This window comes from Eupeodes corollae, chromosome 3 (assembly GCF_945859685.1).
Source record: "Eupeodes corollae chromosome 3, idEupCoro1.1, whole genome shotgun sequence".
NCBI classification, from domain to species: Eukaryota; Metazoa; Arthropoda; class Insecta; order Diptera; family Syrphidae; genus Eupeodes; species Eupeodes corollae.
In genome coordinates this window covers 30,087,079-30,111,173 of record NC_079149.1, presented here as the reverse complement: position 1 = coordinate 30,111,173, position 24,095 = coordinate 30,087,079, and the positions used below count along the sequence as shown (strand labels likewise).

At 36.9% G+C, this 24,095-nt stretch overlaps 2 protein-coding genes across 2 annotated transcripts; one reads left to right on the top strand and one right to left on the bottom strand.

Annotated features, from left to right (window-relative positions):
• Positions 1 to 330: 330 nt before the first annotated feature.
• LOC129952733 (ras-interacting protein RIP3) lies at positions 331 to 8,956 on the top strand. The gene is made up of 3 exons (XM_056065533.1): positions 331 to 601; positions 733 to 934; positions 6,598 to 8,956. Exons 1-3 carry the CDS (start codon positions 599 to 601, stop codon positions 7,863 to 7,865), a joined length of 1,473 nt encoding a protein of 490 aa, XP_055921508.1. The 5' UTR covers positions 331 to 598; the 3' UTR covers positions 7,866 to 8,956.
• A 7,538-nt stretch (positions 8,957 to 16,494) lies between these two features.
• Positions 16,495 to 23,237, bottom strand: LOC129952573 (uncharacterized). Its single transcript, XM_056065222.1, has 2 exons — positions 19,539 to 23,237; positions 16,495 to 18,428 (listed from the first exon to the last, which is right to left on the bottom strand). The coding sequence occupies exon 2, from the start codon at positions 18,417 to 18,419 to the stop codon at positions 17,283 to 17,285; it is 1,137 nt and encodes a 378-aa protein (XP_055921197.1). The 5' UTR covers positions 18,420 to 18,428; positions 19,539 to 23,237; the 3' UTR covers positions 16,495 to 17,282.
• Positions 23,238 to 24,095: the final 858 nt, after the last annotated feature.

Genomic DNA, 24,095 nt, shown 5'->3' with positions numbered 1-24,095 from the left:
TTTAATTGATATACCACTAGATCAAATTATATATGTATATAATTTTTCACGAGATAAATTGAAGCAACACAAAAGGTTGTTGAAGATATTAAGTAAGTAACGGTAAAGTATTAAACTGAATAGAGCGAGCAAAACTGAGAGACAAGTTGTCGGCTTGAAGGTCAGACGGTGACTGAGTTCCACTTTTTTTGATTTCATAAATCTGAACTGGCCCTTTTGTATTTTTGCCGGTTCGTTGACAGCAAGAAGCCAAAGGACGCCGCCACCCCAGCTGTTTCACCGGTTCCACGATTTTTTTCATTGTCTTCTTCCATATTTCATCAATTTCAATTCATCAAAAGCAAGTTTAGTAAACACCGATTAAAAGTAAAATGATAAACTATTGGTTTAATAATTTAAAAGAAACATAAAACTTAAACTAAAAATCACATCAAGAAATAAATTAATAAAAAGGTAAACGTCTGCTTTTTGCCTGTGAATGAAACAAAAAGAAAAAACAAATCCCAGATTTCTTCTGCATGCGTTTTTATTAAGTCGCTATCTACGCGCACCGCAAACAGCAAAATACAGTTAACAACATACAACAGTAGGATTGTTCATGGTATGATGGATTTTAATTAAGTTTTAATTAGTTTAATTTGATTTGCTCTTGGCTCTTGCGGCAGCACTACCTTCGCGCTGCCGATCAATCAAGAATTTTCCTTATTAATTTTCTATTTTTACATTTTGAAGGTCTACGACACATACGAGAAAATGATTGATGAGCAATTAATTGATGAAGTTGAACAACATGGAGTTATCTATAATCGGCAAAAATATTGCATCAACATGGGTGCTGGTTCGGCAAATGGCAATAGCAGTGGTGGCGGAGTCAACAAGTACGAAACAAAGGATGAGGCTTGGCAGGAAATCGCCATGAATTTAAGATCTGACGGTAAGCATCTTTTCTTTAATTTTTTTTAGTTAAAGAAAGAAAATTTAGGGCAGAACCCTTTAAATGTAATGATTTTCTTGGGAAGTAGGTTTTTTCGTTAGCCAAGTATTATGCTCAGAAATTATTTAATTGTTTCGTTTTATTGCACAGAATCATCCAATATAGAAGCCAAACAAACTACCATACCTATATAGTTATACATATAGGGTTTTCCAATAAGAATTTTTATTTTCAATGTTGAACCTGGTAAAACATTCCACAATAATTAAGTGGGACTAAAAAAAGATTTGTAACGAATCCTATAGATTTCACCCTTCATCCTTTAAGTTCACACTATGAACTATAGTCTACAGGAAGCTATAGTCCAGTCCTGTAAGCAGGAATGAAGGGTGTTCCGGTATCTCTTTGGCTGGCATGCTTGCAATAGGCTTAGCTCGTCGAAAATGGCTGGGTTCTTGCCAAGGGATACCAAAACGCGTGTTACGTAAAATCATGCCGAGTTGTAGGTATAAAAACACAGATAATACACATTAATTTGGATCTAAAAAAAAATTTAGGACCCTAAATTCATCCTTTAGAAAAACAAATGAATTACTATTCGAATTTCGACAAATTGAAAGGATTGATAGAGAAAGAAATTTCAAGTAACAACCTTAGAGAAGGAAGGACTCGATGTTATGTCCATATGAGGTATATATATCCCACCCGCGCATCACTATAATGTGGTACGACCTTGGCTACTGCTACCTCGATATTGTTTTGCAGTAACCCCCTAACTTCGTATGTGGTGACTTACCGAAGGTTTTCTGAAATGGTCACATTTACCCTATGAATAATATCTTAGCAATCCATGAAAATTACTAACTCGTAAAATTCATCTCTTTATCAATTTAAAGTCATTCATTAACATTTTTTTTTTAAAACGTTATAAATTTCATTTTATTTTACCAAAAAAAACAATAAATAAAATATGCATATAAACTAAAGAACAAAAATGAGCTAAAAATAATAATGTGCAATTAGGATGAAAAATCTATGTCTCAATTGTATGTTATTGTACGAGTTTTATAAAACTATTAACATAAATGTATTGTTTTTATATTCGTTTTTAATTTCTTCTTTTTTTTTGTATTCTCTTTTATTGTTTCTTCGTTTATTTTTAGGATTATTTTAGGAGAATTAGTTAAACAAATTTATTTCTATTCTGATAACAAAAGCCTACTTTTAGACAATATATTTTTTCTTTTATTTTCTTATTGCCTACTTTCTGGCAAACTTTCTTGTAATTTCAGTTTTGTTTTGTTTTCAAACTATGTATGTATTGAGTGTATATGTTTCAAAGCAATTTCCAACAATAAAATTCACGATCAAATTTAAATAAGTAAAAATCACTTACCGAGCTTTTTCAAACGTATGGAATTATAAAAAAATTTAACCTTGTTGTTATTGTGGCGATCAATGGATTTTGTTTTTGTTGTTTCTGCCGTCGAGGTGGTGCACCGCTTCGAGGATAAGCATACAATCCAAAGTAATGATCGTTGAACGATAAATATGTACCTATTTTTGATAAGATTGAAATTTGATTGAATTGTATATTAGAAAATTGCTTTAAAATTTTGTTTGAATTTAATTTAATTACTTTAGTTTTTTCTTTTTTGATATATTCTTTTTTTTCTTTAGATTTAAGTTTGATATTTTGTTTTAAAATTTAATTTTTTTTTTTTTTTTTTTTTACTTTAGTTTCTCTAATTCTTACATATTATGTAATGACATAAACACAAAAAAAATGCAATAATAAGATAAAAATAGATAACATAAAATAAGATAACCTGGTACTTAGCTTTTGAGTGGTTTTGATAGAATTCTGAATCTTGTTGGTAATTGGAGTATGGTAAAGATGGTCGTATATACTTGCTGTTAGATTTTGTGCGTGTGTGGAAGGTTGTATATTGCTGCTGTTATGAATGATGTGAATGTGGATGGTTGTCTGATTTTGCTATTTCTGCTGTGCACTTTTACTGATGTGGTCGTATGATTTTGCTGATGTGGATGAATGGAATGTGTGGATGGCTGTATGATTTTGCTGGTTTTGGTGTGTATGCGGATTTTTGATGCGGATGATGGATGTAGTGTTGTTTTTGGTGATACCTAGTTGGATGTTCTTGTTGTTGCGGATGGATGGATTGATGGATGGTTATTTTGACCTCTTGGTTGTTGTTGGGGTCGAGTGATGGTAGATGGTTGACGTAGTTTCGACGGTGATTTTGTTGGCTTGTACGGGTTTTTCTTTGACCAAATAGTTCAGTGGCGTTTCTTTAGCTCGAATCCCGTCAGCCTTTAAAATTCCTGGTCCCTCGTGGCGACTAGACTATGGGTCTGATGGATGACTTTTCTTTTAAAAAACAATATTAGAAAAGATTTTTTTTTTTTTTATTATTATTTCACATTTTTTTTTCTTTCTTTCACTGCATTATATATGTACCTTTTTATTTAAATGTGATGTTAATGATGTTATTAGCTTTACTTTTAATTTTTCTGCAGTTGTAGGTAAAACTTCACTTACAAATTTTTTACTACTTTTTTCTTAAAGCTTACACTGTGATATTATCTCGTCGCGCACCAGGAACCAAATGAACGATTTGTCCTGGCCTTTTTCGGCTTTTCCATTGTCGAAATTATTCGACGAAACTGGGCATTTAAAGATGGAAGTGGATCCGGTCTTTGTTTTTCTGATTTTTGAACCCGATATTTTATTTAGAAAAATCCAATTGCATTTCAAGATTGAATAATGGATTTTTCTTCACATAAGTGTGATATAATTTAATAATTTTGGTCAAAATTCTTGAAATTTAAGAAAACACGCAAGACCATACGTAACCAATACTAATGATTTTCTTTGTATTAGTTACCGATCATGATTCCTTTTTAATTATTCTCTTTTGTTTTTCTTTTAATTCCTACATCCTTAAGGTTGCTCCTTCAAGTGTTTTGCCTTATACTTTCATTTCTGATTTTCTTTCGATGTCCTTGACCATGGTCTAGTGGTCTCGACGCTGGATCTCGTCATCACCTTCGGACTCACCGGGTTCAAATCCCACTTCTTCCATTTTTACATTTTTTTTCCTTTAACAATTCTTAAACCCACTCCTCATCCTTCACGTAATTTTATTTCCTTTTTTTTTTATTGTGAATTGTGTTCGTCATGATCATTATCGTTATACGACGATCTTTACTTAAATTACATGAATGCATTCAAAAAAAACAAAACAAGTCCGAAAAGATGTCACCCTGAAAGTATGCATCGACCTACTAGCTTCTACAAGAACCTTTTTATTCACATTTCCAAACTGTTATACAATCTCATACATTGCTTCATCATACCAAATTACAACAAATAATATTGGGACACGCTTGCGTATTCGCAATTTCAATTTTTAATTTTCTATGTATATCATTTCTATTTAAAAATGTCATTTCTCACAGATTATCGCTCGACCGGACGGTAGGTCCTAAATTGTGCTAATATACTTACTTACTTAAGGTGGTGCTACAGTCTTGTGTGAACTAGGGCCTCACCCAACAAACTTCTCCATCTAGCTAGATGTCTCCAGTTTCGCTCTTAATCTACTGCGCTGTCCAGCCATCTTAGTCGTTGGACTTTTACCCTTCTGGCTAAGTCTACGTCGCTGTACAGCCCGTACAGCTCGTCGTTCCATCTTCTCCTCCACTCCCCTTCGATGCATACGAGACCATAGATCACACGAAGAACTTTTCTCTCAAAGCGACCCAAGGGGCTTTCATCCGCTTTTGTCATAGTCCATGCTTCTGCACCGTATAGCAGAACGGGGATGATAAGAGTCTTATAAAGAAATACTTTGGTCCCTCGAGAGAGGACTTTACCACTCAATTGCTTTCTTAGTCCAAAGAAAGAGCTGTTAGCAAGAGTTATTTTGCGTTTGATCTCAGCGCTGGTTTTTTTTTTCTGCGTTTACACCGGACCTAGGTAGACGAAGTCCTTGACTACCTTAAAATAACGTCTGTCGATGGTGATGTTTTGACCAAGACGTCTGTGTTGTATGTCCTTTCTTGACGACTTTGTACTTTGTTTTGCCCTCATTAACCGTTAAACCCATTTTTTCCGCCTCTGCCTCAATACTCACAAAAGCCCCATTGACATCACGCTGAGTTCTTCCGATTATGTCAATGTCATCAGCATATGCCAGGGTGTCGATTTGGTGTTCTTGGGTTTTTTTCCAGGATCTGTCGTAATGTGAATATTTGATCAACTGTGGACTTTCCTGGTCTAAAACCACACTGATAAGGACCTATCAGGTTGTTGACGATGGGCTTTAGACGTTCACATATTACGGCAGAAAATATTTTATAGGTGATGTTAAGTAGTCTGATTCCTCTATAGTTGGTGCAGTTTAGAGGGTCTCCTTTTTTCAGGATCGGGCAAACAATACTGACAATACTGAGGTTCCATTCATCGGGCATGTTTTCTTCCGACCTATCTTACAGATAAGTTGGTGCATGGTCCTAACCAACTTATCTCCAGCTGCTTTAAAGAGCTCGACATTCAAGCCATCCGTTCCAGCGCTTTATTAGACTTCAGCTTAGATATGTCAATCCTTACTTCGTCTCAGTCGGGAGGACGGGATTGTTGGCTTTCGTCATCTATGTTCAATGGATCATCCTGCCTGGCAGCGGAATTCATTCGTCGTCGCCGTTATACAGTCTGCAGAAGTGGTCCTTCTCCTCAGCATTGACTGCGGTTCCACTATGATGTTTCCACTTTCGTCTTTGCAGCCTTCGGTTCTAGCTTTATGTACCTGTGAATTTCGTTTCACCTGTTCATAAAACTTTCGAACTTCATTCCTGCTTTTAAACCTTTCAACATCTTCTCGCCTATTCTGCTCATATTGCTTATGAGCAGCTCTCGTCCTTTTATGTAGCGCATTTGCCTGCCGACATTTCTCATCAAACCAGGGGTTCCTTGTTGGTGGCTGTTTGAAACCCAGCACATCAGAGGCGGCTTCTCTAATTGCATCTTGGCAATGTTGCCACTGGTTTTCGATGCATTGTGTTGGCGGCAGAGAACTTCGAGAGAGGTTACTTGTAACTAGGTCGGAAAAGGATTTGGCTATCTCTGGCGATTGTAGCCGTTCGACGTTGTACCTTCTCCCAGCACCTCCTTGTTTTGCCTTGGGTCTGGAAATGCGAAGTGCTACCTTGGCTACAACGAGGTAGTGGTCCGAGTCGATGTTAGCTCCTCGGAAAGTTCGGACACCCTTCCAGCATGTCTGGCGTCGATCGTTATATTGTCAATCTGGTTGACGGTAGATTGATCGGGAGAAGTCCAAGTTCCTTTGTGGATGTTGAGGTGTGGAAAACGCGTACTGGCTGCCATGACGTTTCGCCCCGCAGCAAAATCAATGAGCCTGAATCCGTTGTCGGAAGTGTTGTCGTGTCTTCCCTTCCTAGCTTCTAGTTCTAATGAGGTATTTCAAAGTAAGTTTATCAACAAAATCCTTAACCTAAGACAAAAATATCCCCTAATCATGTTATGACTTCCATAAACAAGCTAGCTGTATCAAGACCTTAAAAAACTATGCTTTAATATTTCTACTAATTCCGATATTTTTTTTTGTGTTTATTTTCAGTTGAAACATGCAAAAAACGTTGGAAATACCTACGAGAGCGTTATGTATCACAACGCAAACAAGGCGATCCTCCAGTATACGAACATCTCTCACGTCCATATTTGGAAAAAATGAAATTCCTCGATCAACACATTCAGCCACGCAAATCCTATCGCAATGTATCAAGTTTCCTAACATCACCCAATGCCAGTAATTCATTTTGTGAATACAATATGGATTCTTCGAAATCGAATAGTTCAATGAAAAATCATTCTTTTAATGCCCAACAACATCATCAACAACAGCTGCAACACCAACAACAGCAACAATCACAATCTCTATCCTATCCCCAAGAGAATATCATAAAAACCGAAGAAGATCCAACGTTTCGTGATTTTGTAGCAGCAGTTGCATCACAATCGCAACATCTTCAACAAATCAATGCCCATCATGCGTCGTCATTCAATCCAAGTATGATGGCTAGTCCTAGCGATAATGGCGGCAATCATCACATATCCAATATTATACCTCCGCCTATTCAACAGCAATCTGTAGATAACTATGACCAATTTCGGGCGAGTGAGCAAGGTGCATCTGCGAGTGGGGCGGCCAATGTTGGCAATGGAGTGGCTTCATCAACATCCTCATCAATGAAGTCTCCTTTATCGTCATCGCCACCACCTCCGCCACCGGTTACAGCAAATAATAATGCATCGTCTGAGTTAAGTGATGAGCAAAACTTTGCAACAAACAGCAGTGGCAATAGCATGAAGAAAGCCCGCGTACAAGTGTCGAATCAATATCTGGACACCTCAGATTCAGATGATAGTCCATTGTCATCGATGCGGCATGCGAAGATGTTAAACGATAGCAAACACGCTGTCCAACATTTACATCAATCTCATCAGCATCATCAACAACAACAGCAACAACAAATCCTACAGCAACAACAAAAACACCAACAACAATACAATAAAATGTTCAACAATCCATCACGTAATATGAATTCCCTCAACCATACACCAGCAGCTGCCTCCGGAGGACTTTATCCATCGAGCAATGATTTTTTATTTTCACTCTATCAACAAATGTCGCCAGCAGCTGCTGCTGCAGTAGTTCAACAAGAACGAAATATCAATGCTGCTGCAGCTGTGGCCTCAACAAGCTCTGCACGCAGTTCGGAACACCTCCTTGGCGAATTGGTTACATCTGAGCTCCTCAAAATGAATAAGGATCGTCGAAAAACCGTCCAAAAAAGAATTCTCGAAATATTATTTTTTGAGGATTAGAAGAGTTTTGTTTGTTGATAAATGCCTCGGGTAAGTGCTTAGTTGCAATAAGATTTAGATTATAGTGAAAAAGTATAACCAAAATCACATCATTATTTAAAAACATAAACAAACAAAGATTTGTACAATATAAAACATAAATTATATTAATTATTTAATATATAGCGAGTTATTGTTTAGGGTTAAGTTTTTATGAAAAATGTGTGGTTAGGAAAGAGTTTGCATTTCTATTTACATTAATATTTCCTTTTTCTTTTTGTTAAACTGAATTATTAAAAGAAATATTTTTAAAAAATGGCCAAAAATTATTAAAACAAACAACATTTTGATGGCCAATTAAAAATAAAGAAATTCAGTTACATTTAATCAGTTTAAAAAACAAACAAAAATTACCTACATTCATTATCCTTCATCAGATATTTTATATTTGTATTTATGTGTAATACTAGCTGACCCGGAAAACGTTGTTTTGCCGTATACAATTTTTCTAGAAAATAATTTTTTAGTTATGTGAAAAAATAACTAAAGTTACTATAAGTGTGTGGGGATGTGGTTATGATTGAAAGAGGAATGGACAACAGAAACTAACTAATTAATTATTTTATTCTTTATACTTTATTAAATTGACAAATATATATTTTAAATTAGGAACAGTGTCCCCAATTTTCCACTGTATTTATCACCAAACCAACATTTTTTCCTCTCCTTTAATCTTGAAAAAAAAACGTCGCATATTTTGGTCATTCTCTTAATTCTCGTTGCTAGGAAATAAATGGATCTGACAATAATATTAAGTGATTTAAAACGACATGGGTCCTTTATCCTCCTCGTTAGCAAAATTAAACAGATGCCAGTCTTCGCCATCCCGATGTTGTCGTCGATGCGCGAGATATTTTTTTTTCTAATTAATTCCATTTAAACCAACTTTCCTCTTCCTCAGCCCTTCTACCTCGGTTTCCTCATCCCCTCATTCGCCCTTTTTTAATACAAAATCTAGAGATTGTAACAGGGGGGTAAATATCTATACCGCCGGGAGGAACTCCTGACTAATATAAATATTCTTTCCGCCTGCTCTTAAAACAAAAAAAATCTTGAACGGGAAGGGAAATGGATTGATAGCCGAGAGGGAGTCTCAACTTATCAGTATCGATACGGAAATTTGCTGAAATAGATCTCGGGCTTTATTTATTCAGTATAATCCAATTTTTACATACATGATAGGTAAGGTTAGGTTAAAGTGGCTGTTGGTTGGGAAGTCCAACACACTTATACCAAAGTATGGTCCGTTGTGATACCACATTGAACAGTTGATCAGCTTAACTCGTCGAACCAATTGAAGCTCCGAATGGAGCGTAGAAGACAAATAATGTCAGAATTTTTTAGATCGCTGTATTGTTGAAGTAGTAGTCTCCAAGGTGGATTCTACCTTTGTGATAAGGCAGGGCACGTGCACAGAAGATGAGAGATTGTCTCTTCCTCCTCCTCGTCCATGCAACTCCTACAAAAATCATTTGTAGGGGCTCCAAATCGAGATAAAGTTCGGTTTTTTGTGGGTTAACGCCTAGTCCACACCGATTTAGTTTGTAAGACTTCTTTTAGTATATTTGGATGTTTACCCGTTACTGCAATATGATGATGATAAGCTGATAATTCTTCGGTGTTTAGGGTGAACGTGGATGGATTTTCCATAATTTTGGAATAAAAACGACTTTAACTTGTCTCCAAGACATCGGGATGTATGCCAATTTAAGGCATCCCTTGAAGATGTTTTCTAGGATGTGTATTAGAAAACTTGCATTTTCTTGCAGTTCAGCTGGAATTATACCATCCGAACCTGCAGATTTATATGGCTTAAAGCTGTTAATAGCCCATTTGAGTTTTTCCCTAGTGACTAGACCTTGTGGGGGATATACATACATATAATGTATTGTCAGCATTTCGTTTCTTTGTTCGTTATCTTAGAATATTAAATTAATGACGGTAAGAGGAGATGGTATCACATGAATATTTGGTAGGAATATGAATGTGATTTGTTTAAAAAATTCTTAACCCTAACTCTACCTATCTCACTAATACCACCAAACCAGGATTTTCCAGCCTTTGGCCTCTCGTATCACACCCACTAGATTACGCATTATTAACATTAATATTCTAGCAAAAATCACGGAGAACTTAAGAATTGAGGAAAGAAAGAACCTTTGAAAATAAATATAAAACAATTTTATATCGTAGCCCAGCTTACCTTTTATAAACAGAAACCTTCCGAATTAAAAGTAAAAACACAACGATTTTTAGAGTAGAAAAATATATAAAAAACCACTATCCATCTTTATTCCATTAAACCTGCAACCGTCCTCCTTGCAACTTATATTAAGACTAATACAAAAACTAGAGAAACGTTTTTAAGAGCTTTCGTTCACAGAACGAACACTTCACTTTCGTTAAGTTATTTCAAATATTTACATAAGTTTTATTTACCTTCTATTTATTTCTGGAACCATCGACTGCTGAGGTTGTAAATCTCATGCAGTTCGATACAAACATTGTTGTGGCTGCTCCTGGAGGAATACAAATGTGGTTAGAAAAATTGTATGTATTTATGTATTCCATTCCTCGTCCTTTATATGATAGATAGTCTGTTTTTGTGTAGGTCTCTGCTTCTAAGTCATTAGTTGGCTCGTCACAGTGTTGTTAGATCCTAATCTAAAAATAAAACTTAAGACTATAGAATGTAAAGAAGAAGGAAAGTAATTCTATTGTGTTTTGTGATAGTTTTCACAAAATATTTATAATTATAATAAAACACAATTTTCAACTTTACTTTAAAAAATATCTATATTATAATTTAAGTTTAACTTGCTGCTCAGTTGCATCCGTTTTTTAGTGGCTACTTCAACGAACTCTTTTTCTAAGTTTTTCAGTTTAATCCAAGTGTTTACTACTAAGATCAACTTAGTAGGTTGATTTTGTTCGCGATTACGCCAAAATAATTAAAACCATGATTATAATTTTGATGTCTATCCAAACCTCGTCTTCACTCATCCCCCAATGCTTTCGGCCAATGGAAACGCGCGGACTTCGATCACGTCATAATACAGCTTTTTTGCTGAGGTGAGCCGACGCTCTTGAAATCCAGCGGAAATACCTACTCACACATAGCTCCCCGGCTTATGCACAGCACAGTCATCATTGAATTCGCCAACCGCTGGTGTCACTTCTTATACGCGATTAAAAAAAATAAAACTACGTCGTCGGTGGGGGGTGAGGGATAAGCGAATAGCGTTCCATTTTGTACAATGGTGAAAAGAGAAAATTATAGGCTTAGAAAGTGTCCCTGAATATTTAGACACAAACATTTAATTTCTGATAATTGCTAGTAGTTAATTTTACTTCTCTCAGATTGTAATTGCCTTCTTTACGCCGGGCAATCTATACTTCTTGTATCGTGATCAACATTTATGTTGTCAAAATTTGTTTTTGTTTTAACTCTACTGCAATTTATACACTTAATAATCTCACTTGTGCACTCTTTTACTTCGTGGTTTGTTTCTCCACATTTATAACAAATTTTTTCACTCGTGCAGTTTTCTATTGCACTTAAAGCATCTTCTTACGTTCACTTTTTCATAAATAACACATCTATCATACTTAATATAAACAAACTTTTCATCCATCATTTGTTTGAAAGCTTCCTTATCAATTTCTACAAGTACATTATACATATATTGAACGATTTTTAAATGATTGATACACTTTAATAACTTTAATATTTCTAAATTCAAAATTATTTTGGTTTTTAATTGATTCAATTATTGTATTTTCATTTAGAACCTTAGTTTCACTTTCACTTAGCATTAGACACCTTTTTGCATGAAACAATTTTTTGCATTGGCCATTGCATTGGATTAATGCATCAGTTTTAATTGACTTTCCGCCACATTTGTGGCAATTACCACTCATTGTCCTTAAAGATTTTTTTTTTTATTGTTCTTCAATAATATTGTCTTTTATTTTTTCTTATCTGTTAATATCCACTGTTAATTTATTTTTAAATTACATTAATTTTATGAAAAAAATAGATTTAAACTTCCGAACTAAAATTTTGCAACCGATCACTTCAAATGTCTCTCTCTTATTCCTTAAAACAGATTCTTGGAGTTGCTTACCGACTAACACACGCATGTCTCTCAATAATTCACTGGGTTTCTTGTCACCCAATGCGGTATCGTGTAATAATTTTTGCAAGCGAACGTCCTCCGATTCCATTAAGCGAGCAAGAATGTTTGTTTTTAAGTGATCGTACAAGCCGCTAGCGGGCTGATTCAAAATTATGTCTTTATACAAGTTAATCGTACGCTTTTCTAGCAACCCGAGTGTTGTAAAATATTTAGAATTATCCGACCTGACATTACCTACCGCGAACTGTCCCTCTATAATCCAAAGCACACGTCCGGATTTTCCGGACAAAACGGTAAATTTTGTTATGTTATTGCATTTACTTGGGCACTTAGAGGTACTCCTCCGCTCCCTGCACCACTGGCGAAGCTTGATTAGCTTTGATGATCTCGACGCGTAACAAACTGTACAAAATAGAATAATTGAAAGAAAAAGTTTATTAACTTAAAAAATAAATAAATTATTGAACAAAAAAATCAATTTTATTCTTATTAAAGTGCAAAATTATTTGGAAAAACTTTTAAAAAATGTGCGAGAAGAGCAACAAATATCCACAGACAAAATTTGTAGCGAGAAGCGCTTTCTTACTGCAGGTGCAAAAAAAAATGGAAAAAATCCGTTAACATCAATAGATTAGATATTTAAATAATTTAATTAGTCTTTTTAAGACAAAATAACAATGTTTACAACCGACAAAACGGTCCAATTCAAGTTGGGCCATGTTTGGATTTCAATTTTAGGGTGCGCCTATACTTTCTGCATGATTTTTTCTGTTTTTTTTTGTCTACAATAAATCTTCGTTGTCCCAGGAAACAATCTTCTTCGTAAGTGATGTTATTTTATTATCAGGTAGACTTTTTTTCTCTCTTTTTAGTTCAGCTAAAACAAAATAGGGTTTTTTAGGGTTGGGCTATTAGTTTAGCTAAAACAAAATAAATAAAAATGTTATGTTCTGTGCTTGAAATGAAGACAGTTAATAAGTCGTAGACTAAATTGAATATTTATTAAGAACATAAACTTAAATGTAATACATAAAATGGAAAATAGAAATGCTTTTTAATGAACATAATTGAATGAACTTTTGCTGGATGGATGAGAATGCAAAAATGGAAATGATATTATCCCGCCAGAATATATGTCACTTCAGAATGACAATCTCCGTCCAGGGTTGGTACTTGAGGTTGCTTTCATTCATAATGTCAGGGATGTCGTACCTTTAGGGTGGTAACAAAAAATAATGACTGGCCCATAAATTGCACATTTTTTGTCAGTTTGCTGCGGTCTCAATATTGTTATTTTTTGCAACAAAATGCAAAAGTACTTTTAAAAATTATTCGTTAACTTCTTTAATAAACTCATACTTGTGTTTATTTGAAGCATCGCCATCTCATAAATGGTTATGCAGTTCCTTATAAATATTGCTTAAATCTAAATTTCTAAGCTTACTGTAGACATTTTTGTTTGTTAGTTTTTTTTCTTTTTCTAATACAGATATATTAGTTCTTACAGTTTTATATATTTTATAGTATCCTTATGCGGATATGTAAGAATCCCCTTTGTTTTTAATAATATTAATTTCGAACTAACTTTTTCTGAATGCAGTAAAAACACAGTTCATTAAATATTACAAATAAAACACATTGATTGTTTTAAACTGTTTAATTGGCTCAATTAAATTGACAAAAAAGAATCACTATGCATTCTTGATATTGATTAATTGTTTAATTACAAAAAAAAAATATTTCTGCTGAGTAAACAAAACGGACCGCGCACACGACTTATCACTAGGGTTGATTCTTTTTGACTGACTCTTTTGCTTTTCGCGTTTTCTTTCGTCTTGTCTGTATGGACTCGTACCAGTGCTGTCGTTTTATGTATTTCGTCCGTTTTGTCTAGTGCTGCAGTTTTGGGATCCTACATTTATATAGACTATAATTTCGTTGGATGTAAAATCATTCGAAGGAGTTATATTTTTAAAAAGGACTAATTCATCGTCATCAACTTTTTCTTTAGTGACTTTTTTAGGTAGTGCATTCGAAGATGCCATTCAAATATTTGTTTCGTCGCAAGCAATGGAGTTTGCTTGATCTTATACTTGAAAAGATTAACTCTTAAGTGAGTAAGTATATAATCTAAGTTATTTAACTCCTCTACTTGAGTTACATACAGGTTTCTTATATTTTTCATAGCAATGATGAAACCAATAAAACCTGTTTTATTTTAAGTAAATATAATTTTCTAAGTTCTGAGGTGTAATTAATAGCTTTTTCGAAAAATTCAAATGTGATAATTTTGTTTTCTTCGGATATGCCTCTTTTAAAAGAAAACACAAATTTGCTTTTTGAATTGAAGCAGTCAAAAATATTATTAATAGTTTTGATAAACTGGATGGTCGCTTCAAAACCTTCAAAACCTGCAATGTTTGTTTCAAGCAGAGAAGGAAGGGCGTTTGCAGCGCTCTCACTCAGCGTTTCTGCTGCAAGTTTGACATTCATTATTTTTGAGTGCCAGTTTAAATGTTTCTTGTTCATTTATTTGCCAAATGAAGCCCTAATTCTCCTTGGTAATGGACAAGCTTACCAATGCATTCCCACCTTACTGGTTGACCACTTTCATCCGTAAATGTTTTTTTTTGTACCCCACGAATTATGTTATACAATTTAATTAATAATTATCGGTATCTCAATCGACTGACTATTTGTTTTACAAAAGAAGTATTGCCAAAAAAAGAGATGAAGGATATGGACAATAACAGAATAAAAGTGTCTCCGTGTGCGTGAGTTGGGGAAGTAAACCCAGGTGCGGAGCGGATGCATTGTCTGTCTTGCGTCGCTCTTGCGCTCTTGTTGTGGGGCCAATATAACCCACATTTATTATTAAGTCACCACGAAGTATACAAAGTGCATACTTTTCGATAATCATTTAGTTCTTCGAACCTCAATATAAATAAAATATGATGATCTCAGATATTGTTTAATTTTGAGTTCATATCGATTGCTAATTGTTTATTTACTTTGCGCGTGCGATTGTGAAATACGGAAAGAATTAAATGATATTATTATGAGGGGTTGTGGTTGATACTATTACTGTTAAGCCGTTGCATAAAAAGTATGCAAGAGGAACTTGCCATGCCCCGTTCATTCCGACAAGTAGGTAAACAATAGCCTCTTTGGCATGAGGAAGTTATTCAGTTGACGATTTCGTCCATCATCAGACATGCGACCAACTTTCTGTTCTTTTTTTCTTGAGCAATGGATTTAAGAATGAGGACATCTATAGATGTTTGGGTATACCCAGGGCCAACTTCGGTCTGGCTATACCAGGATCTCTCTGCTGGTAAATTGTCTTTAAAGAGTGACCTTATACGCCCGTGGGCTTTAAAAATGGCTTTACAAGGAGAAGGATCTCAGTTATACCGGGTATTTTCCAGCTATCTTCTTACCTTGCAATATCTTCATTGAATTGCTATCCCATCTCCAAAAATCAACAAAAAGAATGTTTATTTGTTATTTTAAATTACATATTTATTTGAAACGTTTTTATAAATATTGAAATATTATTGAACTTAAAACATAGACCTGCGAGGAAAACTCTTTTTCGTTTTCATTTTGTAATAAAAAACTTAAACATTTAAGTTTTATTTGATTTTTTATTCATTTTAATTTCCCAGTACGAAATATCCAAAAATTCACTAGTAAAGAAGTTGCTTTTTCCCCAAGGAAAAGAATCCTCTAATGATTTTAACATTGGCTTGTCATTGGAAGGAAGTAAGTACCTACACCCATTCTCGATGAACATTTTGCTATGAAATCACTGGGCTTATGGAATTTTTCTTGGCTAAAAAAGTGGTTCTTGTTATGTTATGATTTCTTCACAGAAAATGAATGCACGAACAATGTATAGTTTTTAACTGAAATTATTTAGTGAAAGAAGCATATAAATTTCATCTGGGTCTTCTTGGGTGTTAAGTTTCTTAGAAAGTTGTTCTTGTTGGGGGCTTTGCTTCTTTTGGTTCAAGGCTTTCTTAAAGTATAAGTTTTTAATCCGTTTGAAGGACAAACGAATAATTTTTTCATATTGTTTATAAGAAGGGCAATCCTTCTTGACAGCACCTGTAAATAAAATTTTAATAAATTTTTCTATAAGCGAATATAAATATTATAGCTTATTATATAAGGTCTCGTTTATATTTTTCATCGCTTTAAACTGCTTTTTTCCACTTGTTCCGTCGAAATTATATAATACGGCTAAATTTGGTGCCATGACATTTTTCAGATTTTTGTCTATCCCACCATTTCCACCGACGAGTTTCTTGAAAAGATCGATCTGAAAGAAAAATCGGTCAAAGCTCCATTAACTAGCTCTGCTGACAACATTCCCCTGCTAAGTAAATCCGCGGGATTTTTCTTAGTCCCGACGTGCCGTCAATTATTAACATTGGTATTCGTTTGAATTGATGATACTCGATTCCCCACGTAAGTTTTCATATCACGGGGTAGTCTTTGTAGCCAATGCAAAACTACCATCGAGTCTGTTCAAAGTATATACTCTACGCTTGCCCAATCCATTGCCTTCAGTAATTCTACCAATAAGCGACCGAGCAACTCTGCCCCTGCTAACTCTAGCCGCGGTATAGACACCATCTTGAGTGGAGGCACTCTTGTCTTTGAAGTAATCAATTGGCTCGTCACTTTGCCATTGGCTTGCTCTACCCTTGCATATAACACAGCTCCGTATGCCGTTGTGGAGGCGTCAGAAAATCCATGTATCTGTACCTTCGATACCTGTAACCCTTTTCGTGGCTTGCCATGTAAGTATTTTAAAAGCTCGCACTAATTCGTATCGAATCTAATTTTGCTGTGCTCCTGAGTCTAATATAGCTCGAACTGGCCCGATCAACTGCCCGTCGTCTTCAATCTTACCAACATTGTTGGAATCAAAGCTTCATCACCTGTGGAGGGAGAGATTAAATAAAAGACATTCAAGTAGCTTTCAAGAAGGTTCTTAGTTTTATTGAACTTTTGCCGCTTAGCCGGAATAATTAATTGTCAATCACCATCGCATTTAATGCCTTTCTTCACAGTAACCTCTGCCAGAGGTACTCTGTGGCTTGGGAATAATAGGCTGTTGTACATTATTTTAAATGGACATCTCGGACACGGAGACTGGAAACACGCATTCACGTTATGTCCTTGCTTGAAGCAATTCTCACACAACATGTGCATGCGCACAAAACGTACCCTAGCTGACTGGTCCAAAAACCCTGAATTGCTTGCAATGGTATAATTGATGTTCCTCGCCGCATAACTCGCACCTGTGCTGATGTCTTATTGCTCTGCTTGGCTTGCTCCCTTGCCAATTTATCGATGGCTTCATTCCTTGCTTGGACTGGCCGGCCGTGTTCCCTTGCTGCCCTACTCGCTCGCTGCTGAATTTGTCGAAGCGCTGCCTCGACCCTTTCCTCGCTACTGCGCCGCTCATCATGAAGGCCGCCTTGGCCTGATGGCTGCTTGTCGGTTGTGTGCTTCCCGAGGCTTGCCGATCCAGGAATGCCAGCATCTCCTTTGATGTTGGTGTTTCAGATTGCCGTTGCAACTCCCATTGGCGGGCCGTGTCCGCATCCAGCCGCTTGTGTAGCAAGTGGACCACGATCATATCCCAGTATTCCACTGGAATACCTTGCGCTTTTAGCTGTCGCAGGGTCTCGTGTGTTACATTCGAGAGCCTCTGGATCTGGTCCGCACGAGGTGTAGCTTGCAGACATGGCAGACTCAGGAACTGCCTCAGTAACTCGCGGCATGTCTGGTACTTTTTATCGTACAGTTGATTGAGCCTAGCCCAGGCTTCTAGGTAATTACCTTCCGTGAGCTGCCATTCGCCTGAAGTCCTGGCCGCCTTGCCGGTCAGCGATTTGGCGAGATGCTGAAATTTGAAAGCCGGCTTGACTTGCTCGTTTTCATGCCCTGAACTCTTGCCACTTCGTGAGGGACCCATCGAACTCCCCCACGTATTTTTTACCTCCTGCTGAGGAGGCACCTGGATGGACACCTCTATCGCCTGTCCGCTTGCCGTTTCCTTCTCAACTCGCTGCTCCCTTTTACGCTGCGCAATCGCGGATATCCGCTTGCGGAACTTCCTCTTTGTGCCGAGGTAAAGTTCCTCGGCGTCTGCTTGCCGCTCTGACGCCTCGTCCACGTCATTTCCCTTGCCAGATATCCACTTCATATGGTTCGCCGAAAGCTGGCTCCATACTTCCTCTAGACGTTCAAGCCGCACTTGCAGGTCCTCTTCGTCCTCATCTTCCCTGGGTAGCTCCAAATAGCCTTCCATCCTCTTCATCGCTTTGAGGTATGCCTCATGGATCCTATTGTTCGCCATTTGGGTATCCTGTAATAGATATATGGATAAGAGATTGATCCCTGAAACTTGCTTTAACTACTCCAACAATAAGTTTGTGCCAGATAAATACTAAACTTCCTAACTTGCCATTCATATAATTTGCTAAAAAGCATAATTTTTAATTCTACTATTTCACTTTCCCAATTACTATCTGCGGTCGGTGGTTTTCATCAAAAGATTTTTTAAGAAACCTTAGCTCGCCGGCTTTGCCAATGCAATCATGATCTATGATTGCTTCTTGCTCATATGCATGTATAATTATAATAATCTATACTGCTCTTGCCGCCTTGCTCGTCATGACAGCTCGCTAGCTTTATCCTTTCTGTACAGTAATTTTATTTAATTATTTGTTTCCTTGCCATCATAGCCACTATCCTTGCTGTTAGCACTTCGGCTCAATTGCTTTAAAGCTAGTATTTTGAATACACTCGCCGGCTCTCCGATGGCTATGATTTATTTCCCTAACCTTGCGCATTGTTACTCCCTATCCTACTTATTGCTTCGTCTGGTGGTTACAAGGCACCAGCGACAAACGCAACGCAAAAATAAAAATATATAAGTCTGATGGTGGTTGTAAAGCACCAACGACTAACGCAACCCAAAAATAAAAATATATAAGTCTGATGGTGGTTGTAAAGCACCAACGACTAACGCAACGCAAAAATAAAGATATATAAGTCTGATGAGACATGCTCCCAATACACATCCCTAATATCATACCAACGCACTATGTCACCAGCATCACCGCATAGCACAGACCGAAGCGACGCAAACACCAAAAAGAAACAGACAAAAAACGAAAATGATGAAAACCAAACCGTCTCTATTACGCTTGCCGTTGTTCATTCTTTATTTATATGAACAAGCTACCTCGCTAATTTGCCGCTATTTTCACTATGTTATTCTTTTCTTAATTCTTGCACTGACCTACACCGTCTTTCCCCTTGCTGTTGTTTCCTAATGAAACAAACTTAACTCGCACTATATGCCGCTTTGCCGAAACATAAACCCTATCCCAAATAATTTTCCATTTTTCACTTGACAATTAAGAATTTATCTGCACTCATTCACAACATATAAATGAATATATTTACTCACAGTTTTTTCTTCCGAGAAATAAATATATTTGTTAAAACAAAAAATTTTTAAATTTTAAATTGAAATAGCGCTCGCACAGTAATAAATCGCAATCTCTGAACGTGAACTGTTTCTAGCGCCGATTGATAAACAACTGAACGAGACAATCTAAAACAACCTACGGAGCACACGCAGCCGTTGCTTGTGTTTTTCTCCTCTTTGTCATCTTCTTCTCGTTCGCCTGCTAGTTGTTCGTGAGTATACACATTTATGTATTTTGTGTATCCCTCTATATAAAATATAGTACCGCTTGCTGAGAGTAGCTGTTTACTCTTATTTCCCCTTGAATAGCAGACACGCTCTTCCATGTTGGGACTTGCACAAAATGTAAAAATATGTAAAAAGAACACATGCACATACAATTCCAATATTAAGCCGCTTGCCGCTGTCGATACATCTTGCTGATATTTACAGCTATATTCTTCTTGCTGATTTTTCTTCTTCGATTCATCTACATATAGACTAGGTCTCGCCATTTTATTTTTAATTTCACTAGCTGGAATTTACTTTTAATTAACACGAGCAAAAACGAAACACTCGCGGACTTTATCCATTGGTCGCTGGTAACAATCCGGCTCGTTTGGACCAAATGTTTAAACCGAAGTTAAACCTCGCATAGAAATGCGGAAAACCCAACCCGACGTTGAAATAAAACGAAAACAGTTTTGTTTGGGAAAAAGCCTTAGCAAAAAACCTAATTTATTAAACACCTTTTTTATCACTTTCCGACTTGCCGACTGGCCATTTACAAAGCTGATTTTAGACTAAAAATATTTTACCTAAGAACGAAGAATGCATGTTCTTTTGTATGCTCTTTCGTACAATACATAATAAATATATAATGTTGAAGTGTAGGTTTAGCTGGCGGTTGCTGACTGTATTGGTGTTGAAACTCGTACGCTAGCGTTCGATACAGTATCGAAGTATTATAAAAGAGATTAGCTTTGTGAACAGCTACTCGAATTTCATGTATATTTAGGGTTCGTTTTTCCTTAGGATTGCTCTTATTTTTTCAGCTAATTTTTGTTGTGGACGACTGGTCAGGAACCGCATCCTCAATCCTAAATAAGAAAATAAAAGAATAACCAAATAAATTTCGTACTTACTCAAATGTTGTTGAATGTTGTTTATGTTTTGTAAGTGGAATACCAAGTGATGCAGCTGTCACTTGCCTCATTGTTGGTCTCCATGGAAATTCTCCATACCTTAGTGGAGAGAAATTCCATTGGAAAGCAATGAGTTCGTTCCGGAGGAGATCTAAGTTTTGTGTATTGTCGTTGTTAGTTGAATTGTTAAGTTGCATGTAAATGAAATGTTGTGCTATATTTATTTTTCTGAGAAGCACGATTCTCAGTTGGATTTTTGTTTGTTATGTTCTTTAAAAAGGAAGGTTTCACTTGTTATATTTATTTGTATAGATTTTGAAGATAATCAGAGATTTAAGATAAGATTTCTGGTAGGTTTGTTTTTTTTTGTTATAATGTTCACTACAGACAAATATTCTTAAACACTGATTTAGCACAAGTCCAGAGACAAGTACCAAATATCTTACCGCTGAAATAAAAAATAAAAAGAATAAAATACCGACACAAAAAACACCGCGAAAAACCTTCACTTCGCAATGAGCTCGGTAGTGCCTATATCTTTCCATGATTCCTTCAGAGGAACCGTAACCACAAACCTTCCAGAACTGTCACGTTTATACGTGTTTTGGAAATTCTGTTCCACCAGTTCTTCTTCTTTCGATCTCATGGACGAGGATTTGATCTCATCCAATATCCATAGTCGTCTAAGCGCTTCGTGTAGCTGTTTATTGTCTAAGCACACCGTGTGCGCTTGTTTATCTCTTTCCCAGCAAGGAATTCTTCTTGCTGTTCCATTATGATCTTTCCAAAGGCTGTTTCTATACCAACCACCCCATCTGACTGTCTTTCCAAACTTGGCATAAACATCTTTGCCAAAAACTTGCATCCTAGCAATAGGTCCACAGGACCTTCTTTCCAATACTCCGGGTCTGCTAATGGTGGCTCATGAGACGCATCCAATATTGCACGCGCCAAACCTTGTGCTGGAATTGTTGGTCGCTATCGACCCTCTTTCGGTAGCACCCAGAACTCTTGCTCGATCAAAACACCTGATGAAAACCAAGGACTAACCTTTAACGTGGTTTTGTGCTTGATCTGAAATGGCTGACCGCTGATGCCAATCGCTTTCTTAGTTGCTTGCTCTCTAGGGAGCGGCCATCTTTCCATCAATTGGTTGGTTACCAAATTGACTTGAGACCCAGTGTCCAGCAAAGCTCGGACCTAACCATAAGTCTTACCTTCCAAGTCTATCGTTACCTGTGCCGTTGGCATAGGGGTGTAACCCTCTCTTTCCCTACAAATAAAACTATTCAAATTATCTTTATATATTATCTTTTTATTTTCTTTTTGCTCTTTCGTATGTCTTTTGAAGTCTTTTCATGAGGCTTTGCCGCTGTCGTCATCTGACTCGAATCTTCTAGTATCTTTCCTTTCAAGTCGAGGACGCCCTCCAGTCAGTCGTTTCTTTTCATCTTTCGACATCCCTCTCTTTCGCCCCTGCTCCTGAACCTGGAGCACAGTTAGCTCCGCTTTATTCAGTTCCTTAACCGGACAGAGCACAATATTATGCATTCTCCGACCAGGACAACGTGTGCATGGCCCTTGGAAACAGTCTTTCACATTGTGACCGTTCTTCAGACAATTCGGGCACATATTCTATTCTTGCACCAGATCTTGTCTTACTTTTAGGTTCAAGACCTGGAATTCTGGACACTCCCAGACAGGATGCGCCATAGAGGAACATGCCTGACATGGCATCCTCTTCTTTCCGTCTGCCTTGCTCATTCTAGTAGTCAGACTTCTTCTTTCCGGTTGCTCTTTCGGTCTCTCCAGGTGTCTTTCCAGATTTCTTGTCGTCAATCTTTCCCGCGCAATTGCTTGCGCCGACGTCGATGGCCTGGAAGCTTCTCTGCGCCCACAATCTTGCGCACTTTCCAATGCAACCGACCATCTATCGAGGAAGGTGCATACTTCTTTCACCGTTGGCCTTTCGGAGCGGTGAGCCTCCTCCCACTTGCAGGCAGTCTCGGCATCCATCTTGTCATGTAGAACATGCACGATTATCATATCCCACCCATCCGTGGGGATACCTTCCGCTTTTAACTGTCGCAACGTCTCGTGTGTTGTATTTGACATTCTTTCCAAGTCACTTGCTTTCGGCGGACCTTGGAGCAAAGGAAGCCGAAAGAAGTTACGGAGGAGCTCCCGACAGGCCTCGATGTAATTCGATCCCGTTAACTGCCATTCGCAAAGAGTACGAGCGGCCTTTCCAACCAGCGAGCGTTTTTAAATAAGCGAACTTGTACGCTGGTGCAATCCGGTCATTCTCGTGTACTGCAGCCATAAAGCAGTCTCGAAAAGCTTGCCATTTCGTGATTGTGCCACATCAAACTCGCCCCATGTATTTCTCACATCATGTTGCGAGAATGGCATCGACACTTGAACTTCAATCTGCTGGTCTCTTCTTTCTGGGACCGAAGGTTGTAATTCGGCCTTTCTACGTTTGAGTGCGGCCGAGGCTAGGAAATAATGTTCCTCAGCTTCAGCCATCTTTCTTTCGTAATCTTTCCTTTAAATACACTGAAACGAAGAAATTATTGTAGATTTTATAGAATTTATAATATATTTTATATAGAAAAAATTAATAGCTTTAATGATAAATGCAAAAAAAAACTAACTCGACTCTAGATATGCCCGTCGACACATCGAGTCGAATGTAATTTTGTGATATTGTTGTGTTGTTGTATTGACTGATCTTTCCATCTAATGGCGACTACGCATTATTCAATGCTTTAAGTCCCTGCTTTTCTTTCCATCTTTCGTAAAGAATCTCATTACTTGCGATACCTTTCCTCTTTCCCAGTCAATAAATCTTCTTTCCTTCTTATTTCTTTTCAGGAAAATCTATTTGACAATTCTTTCAGAAAAGTCTATCCAACAATCCGTAAAATCTTTTCAACAATTTCTTTCGTATAAATCTGTCCAACAATCCATAAAATCTATCCAACAATCGTATAAAATCTATCCAACATTCCATAAAATCTATCCAACAATCTCTTTCGCATAAAATAAACAGAAATCTCAAAACGAAATAACTTGCACTTGTTGAACTACTAAAATTCATCTTTCCATTCCTCTCCCCCCCTTGCGACATTTAACAGCCATTTCAAATTCTTTCCGTAGGAGAGAGAAAAAAAAACTAGACCAACATAAGTGTAGACGAACGAGAGAAGGGAAAAAATAAAACGACATCTTCCTCCCTCTTTCCCATGTTAACGTCACAATTCAAAAAAAAGAAAAGAAAAAAGCTATCCAACACAATTTTCTCATAAATTCCTTCCAATTGTAAGCTAAATTTTGTCACACAAATAATTAAAACACGTCCGTTTCATTTGCTGGTTCACCAACCAATGTTTTATTTCACATCTCAATA